The sequence below is a fragment of the Benincasa hispida genome, chromosome 5 (genome assembly GCF_009727055.1).
Source record: "Benincasa hispida cultivar B227 chromosome 5, ASM972705v1, whole genome shotgun sequence".
NCBI classification, from domain to species: domain Eukaryota; kingdom Viridiplantae; phylum Streptophyta; class Magnoliopsida; order Cucurbitales; family Cucurbitaceae; genus Benincasa; species Benincasa hispida.
Genome location: NC_052353.1, coordinates 63,765,899 through 63,772,626, shown reverse-complemented (window position 1 = coordinate 63,772,626; position 6,728 = coordinate 63,765,899). Strand labels below are relative to the sequence as shown.

Here is a 6,728-nt window from a genome sequence, read left to right as displayed (position 1 = left end):
GATTGGGTTTAGAAGCAATTCACTAATTAGAATTTATTTATTTTTTCAGCATGTTGAATTCTTCAAATTTACTCACTTCCAACCATTACTACAGAAATTTGATTACTTGACATTTTTCCAATGTCAAGTAAAGGGTATATCCGATGCTTATAAAAACGTCGAGTATTCGACTGTCAAGTATAGTGTGATAACTTGACTTCGGAAAAACGTCAAGACAAATGTTTTTTGATACAATTTTCGTGTCAAGAAATATAATACACTTGACATTGGTAGTATGCCAAGTTTATTGATCTTAACATTGATTACGTATTGTATATTACTCTTGACATTTTTTATTTGTCAAGTATATGTCTTTTTTTTTTCCCAAATTAAAAGCCCCAATTAATATTCTCATTTTCTGCCTTGTATTCTAACAATACAATTGCATCAACTAAATAAACATTATACATTTAAGATCTATCAACTCAATATATTCACTAAAAATTCCATATGTTCAACTATGACCTTTCACATGAACAGTCCTCACAAATTACAACAATATTTCTCTTTCACATGTATAGGCACAAAAGAAATCTCAACTATTGCCTTTGTATACAAAACTTAACTTTCAACAAACACAAAAGTGACAAATTGTTTAATAAGTAACCTCTCAATAAAGTACATTATTTAATCTATACATTGAGCTTTGAAGTCTAAAGATTGAGAACTAAAGGTCAGGCAAGCCATGTTAAAGCAAGTCAACCTGCAAAATAGAATAAAGTGTGATAAAATTTCAAGATATAGAAAAGGTGGAACTGATAGAGCTGGAAAATAAGACAGTGGATTTGCTGAGCTGATGTCCCCTACTACGTTCTAATAATACAACAATATATAGCAAATTCTCATTCATGATTAAACAATAAAGAGTACTGAACCATGATGGTACCTTGGATTATAAAACACATCAAATGTGCTCTTAGTGGATCTTTCACAACACGAGTAAGATTGTTTGCACAAGAATTTTGGTTGCCAACAATTGAATCAGGATGACCATTTCTAGGCCGAACGGCTCGCCTTATTCCCAACCTTAGCTCTCCATTTTCACTCCTGCAGACGCAACACAATCACTTATGGTTTGAAACCACAAACTTCATTTCAACACTATCCCGCATAATTTTGTTTCTAATTTGACTTTCCGTTAAATTATTTTCTATTAACAGGAAAATGCACTTATTTTTATCTACTTGGTGTTGCGTAGACAATATTTCAGAAATAAATGATGCAAGAGAAAAGAAATAAACATCAATTTGATCTCAACTGGCTAAGTGTAATTTTGTAAATGTCAAGGTAAATGACCCCACGATTGCAAAAGGAAGGATTTGCATTGACCAAATGAAAGGGTTAATATGAAGGTAAATACCTTAAAAAGAGCACTGCATCACCAAAAATAAGATTCTTTTGGCTTACAAAAATACTCCATCCAGTAGTGAGCATCAACCCCATTAAACATATGAGGTGTAGATCTAGTAGGCAACACTCCACTCCCATCTCCATCAACCCCATTCAACGCCAATTCCTCCAGCTCTTTGCCCTCTAGACCAGTGCCTAATAACTATAAATTATCCAAATTTACGGTCTAGCCACTATAAGAGTCATCTCATGATCAAGCTAAATTATACAGAAGAAAAGTACTAAAAGAAATTTAGCTCCAAAACTTAAACATACTAAAAGAGCTACAAACTTTATTAACCTTCCCAAACTCCAAATTAAGATTAACGTAATATAACAAAGACTCAAGAAGAATATGTATAGGTAAATTGAGTCGTTGGAAGCTACCTTTGGCAAGGGACGGAGAGTAAGTTGTGTATAGACCTCATCATTCTCCTTATTGGCCTATCAAAATGGTAAGAACACTGAAAAGTCGAAAGGGGTCAAGGAAAACTAAGGGTGAGGCTACTTGAGAGTGGAAAAGGCAGAAATTGAATTTAAAATGTAAACCCAGTGCTTACAAGTAGGTGGACATTGATGACCCTGCAGAGGATCTGCGGCTGAAGGTCTCGGCTGTTTGTTGAATGGCGTCTGGCGGCTTGAACGACTGTAGGTGGCGCAGACTAGAGCGGCGGTGAATATCGTCCCATGTGCGGCTGTGATCCCGCGTGAAGGAGGTTGGCTGTACGGCTGCCGGCGGTGGGGAGAGGGAGAGTCGGCTTGAACTGGTGGGGTGCCGGAAAGAAATAGTTTAAGGGGGGATTTGCAAGAGAGAAAATGAGAAAGGGGAAGTTTTATTTATCGGGGCATTTAACCCTTTTACTTGTTTAAAATAATACGCTAAAATAAATAATACGCTAATTATTTTTTATATTTTATTTGACAATTTTGATAGGAGGGAAACAAAATTTGAGAGGGAAATGAAAATGGGGAGGGAGAAACACAAAAAATAAAGATTAATTTTTTTTTAATATATTTTACTTAGACACGAAAAATATGTCAAGTAAGAGGTTCTTATACTTGACGTGAAAAACGTGTCAAGTAAGACCTTATATTACTTGACACGAAAAACATGTCAAGTAATGGTTTGGGCGAAAATATCTGAAAATATTCCGTCAATCTCTGCCTTTTTAACCCTTTTAGTTGATATTTTCTTTTCTAAAAGGTCATTACTTGACGTTTTTTTCCAAAGAAACGTCAAGTAACTAAAAGCTACAAGTGTCAAGTAATGTAGATTTTGTAGTAGTGAAAACTTTTAACAGTAAATCAACTTGGAAATCGAATATTCTAGCAGTTGATGATTTAGACTATGTTTTAACAGAGGAATGTCCTCTATCTCCCAATTTTGCTATTGACTAGAATGCACAACAAAGTAAATATGATTTACTTTTCATTGAGACATGCTTGGTAGAAAATGATAAGTTAACCTGGATAATAGATTCAAGAGCATCTAATCATATCTATACTTTTGCCAAGAAACTAGTTCCTAGAGACAACTAACAAAAGGCGAAGTAACCTTTAAAGTAGGGACTGGAGAGGTTATTTCGGGTAAAGCAGTTGGAGATATAAAGTTATTTATTGGAGATAGACACATTTTACTTGAAAATGTTTATTACATTCCTTCTATGAAAAGGAATTTAATTTCTATCTCATGTTTGTTATAACAAAATTACAAAGTTTCTTTTGAATATAATGAAATGTTCATTATCTTAAAAGGTAATATAGTATGTTCTGCAAATCTAAAGAATAACTTATACGTGTTAAAACCAACTGAGGTAAAAGTCGTTTTAAATATAGAGATGTTTAAAACAACTAAAACTCAAAATAAGAAACAAAAAAAAATCTCCAAATGGCAATCTTTAACACCTAAGACTAGGTCACATTAATCTCAATAAGCTTGGGAGATTGGTTAAGAGTAGATTTATAAACCAGTTAGAAGATAGCTCTTTATCGACATGTGAATCTTTTCTTGAAGGTAAGATGATCAAAAGATCTTTTATTGGTAAAGGTCTTAGAGCCAAAGAACCTTTAGAGCTAGTATATTCAGACCTTTGTGGTTCGATGAATGTTAAAGCGAGAGGAGGGTATGAATATTTTATCAGCTTCATCGATGATTATTTAAGGTATGACTACATTTACCTAATGCATCATAAGTCCGATACACTTGAAAGGTTCAAAGAATATAAGGTAGAGGTTGAGAACCAATTAGGTAAAAAGATTAAAACACTTTGATCAGATCGAGGTGGTGAGTACATGGATCTAAAAATCTAGGACTATTTGTTAAACATGGAATTCAGTCACAACTCACAACACTTAACACACCTCAACAAAATGGTATTGTAGAAAGGAGAAATAGAACCTTGTTGGACATGGTTCATTCTATGATGAGTTATGCTCAGTTGCCAAGTTCTTTATGGGGTCACGTAGTAGGGACTGCGGTGTATATATTGAACATGGTTCTCTCGAAAAGTGTTTCAGAAGCACCTTACGAGTTGTAGAGAGGACGTAAACTCTTCAAGATTTGGGGTTTTCTAGCACATGTGTTGGTACAAAATCCAAAGATACTGGAACACCATTCAAAGGTATGCCTATTTGTAGGCTATCCTAAAGAGGCAAAAGGTGGTATTTTTCTGATCCTTAGTAAGATAAAGTATTTTTGTCGACAAATGCAACATTCCTGGAGGAAGACCACATTAAAAATCATCAACCTCGTAGTAAGCTAGTATTAAGTGAGATAACCAGAGAAACTACAAATAGATCAACAAGAGTTGTTGATCGAGCAGGTCTTTCAACAAGAGTTGTTGATGGAACTGGTACTTCACATCCTTCTCAACTACCTGATGATGGTTTAGAGGATTCATTGACTTTTGAACAAGCAATGGGTGATGTGGATAAGAACCAATGGATAAAAGTCAAGGACCTCGAAATGGAGTCGATGTACTTTAATTCAATCTGGGATCTTGTAGATGAACCAGAAGGGGTAAAACCCATTGGTTGCAAATAGATTTGTAAGAGAAAACGAGATCAAACTGGTAAGGTATAGACCTACAAAGCTAGACCTTTGGCAAAAGGGTTTACCCAAAGAGAGAGGGTGGACTATGAAGAAACCTTCTCTCCAGTTGCCATGATAAAGTCGATTAGGATACTTTTGTCCATTGTCACTTTTTATGATTATGAAATCTGGCAAATGGACGTTAAGACAACTTTTCTAAATGGCTATCTTGAAGAGAGTATCTATATGTCTCAACCAAAACGGAGGGTCAAGAGCAAAAGGTTTGCAAGCTTAATAGATCCATTTATGGGCTAAAACAAGCATCTCGATCCTAGAACATGAGATTTAATACTGCGATAAAATCTTATGCCTTTGAAAAAAATATTGACGAACCTTGTGTTTACAAGAAGATTGTCAACAAAACTGTAGCTTTTCTGGTTCTATATGTTGATGATATTCTGCTAATCGGGAATGAAACAGAATTTCTAACTGAGATTAAGACATGACTAGCAACGAAATTCCAAATAAAAGATTTGGGAGAAGCACAGTATGTTCTTAGGACTCGAATCGTTCGAAACTGCAAGAATAGAACGATAGCCTTGTCTCAGACATCTTATATAGACTATATGTTGTTAAAATGCAATATTCCAAGAAAGGTATATTGCCTTTCTGTCATGGAATTCATCTGTTTAAGGAACAGTGTCCTAAGACACCTCAAGAGGTTGAGGTTATGAGATGAATTCCATACGCATCAGTAGTAGGGAGTTTAATGTATGTCATGTTGTGTACTCGTCTCGAGATATGCTATGCAGTTAGAATTTCTAGGAGATACTAGTCCAATCCTGGATATGATCATTGGACTATCGTTAAAAACATCCTCAAGTATCTTTGGAGAACGAGGGACTATATACTCGTGTATGGGGATAAGTATCTGATTCTTACTCGATACACTAATTCTAACTTTCAAACTGATATAAATTCTAGGAAATCTACTTCGAGGGCAGTATTCACTCTGAACGAAGGAGGTATAGTGTGGAGGAGTATCAAGAAAGTTTTATTGCTAACTCCACCATGGAAGTTGAGTATGTAGTTGCTAGTGAAACAACTAAAGAAATGGTATGACTCAGAAAGTTCTTGACCGATTTAGAAGTTGTTCCAAATATGTATATGCCTATCACTCTTTATTGTGATAATAGTGGCGCAGTTGCTAACTCAAAGGAACCTAGAAACCATGTGGAAAACACATTGAGCGCAAGTACCATCCATCAGGGAGATCGTACACCGAGGAGATTGTTGGGATTGATGTCCTAATTCTCCCGGTGGTCTCGTAGTTTGTAAACATTTTAACATATTGTTATTAATAAAATAAATTTTATTTTATGAGCATTTACTGAAATCCAATAAACTAAGATCCATGGTTATTTCATGTAACTTAAGCTTGTATATGAGACATACAAGTGGATCATGCTTTAAGTAATGACCTAAATGGTCTGTAGTAGATGGATAAAGGAGGAATACCTTATCCTGATGACACTACGGATACGACCCGCTTTGTAAATGTTATAAGTGTTGTGAAATGCTACAAATAGTCTGATCCTGACCATTCATGTGAAGACATACGAGTGGAGGTATCCTATACAAAGAGTTTGTATAAGACCAGACCACGAGATGATTAGTTTCTTTATATAACATCGTTGATAATTGAGACTTACATTTCACTTAAATTACCTCGGTGACATGACCTTAATCCTGAGTGAGTTGGGAATTCCTACCTATGAGGGCGGTCTTTTTATTTGTATAGGTGAGAATGGCCAGATTGCTAACTCAACAAGCCTACCATTTTAGGGATTCATCTAATTGGGGAGCTGGGAACTCAGCTACACAAGACGAAATTCACTCCTTTCCTGAAGTAGGGGTAAGTAGATAAATTGATCCCTTAAGGGCTGATTTCAGGTCTTGAACATAGTAGTCATACCCTCTCCTGACCCTAGAGGATTTAGTCATAGTAGGACTATGACTTATTGTTCATTAGAGGAATCAATGGTACTTAAGGAGTTAGATATAACTACACGGGACAAAATGGTAAATTGGCTTAGTTGTACTTACGAGCGATTTTTGAAGGGTCATTGTGCTATTGATTGGTCGTATGGACATAGAAATATATCTGTAATGCGAATAGTGCAGTTGTCAATCTTTAGTGAAGTGACCAACAATTAACAGATGATAGATCTCATGACTAAAGAGAGTCAGTTATTCACATACCGTTGGA

The 6,728-nt window shown here is 35.4% G+C and overlaps 1 protein-coding gene across 1 annotated transcript; it reads right to left on the bottom strand.

Annotated features, from left to right (window-relative positions):
- Positions 1-476: 476 nt before the first annotated feature.
- LOC120078389 (auxin response factor 4-like) lies at positions 477-2,259 on the bottom strand. Its single transcript, XM_039032654.1, has 5 exons — positions 1,989-2,259; positions 1,816-1,892; positions 1,400-1,591; positions 926-1,086; positions 477-742 (listed from the first exon to the last, which is right to left on the bottom strand). Exons 3-5 carry the CDS (start codon positions 1,540-1,542, stop codon positions 738-740), a joined length of 309 nt encoding a protein of 102 aa, XP_038888582.1. The 5' UTR covers positions 1,543-1,591; positions 1,816-1,892; positions 1,989-2,259; the 3' UTR covers positions 477-737.
- Between the last annotated feature and the right edge of the window lie 4,469 nt (positions 2,260-6,728).

What these genes read in the sequence shown, in the direction of transcription:
- LOC120078389 (XM_039032654.1), bottom strand. Translation starts at nt 1,542, where the DNA reads ATGGGGTTGATGGAGATGGGAGTGGAGTGTTGCCTACTAGATCTACAC. An exon ending in GATGCAGTGCTCTTTTTAAG is followed by an intron (nt 1,087 to 1,399) that starts GTATTTACCTTC and finishes TTGCGTCTGCAG; the next exon opens with GAGTGAAAATGGAGAGCTAA.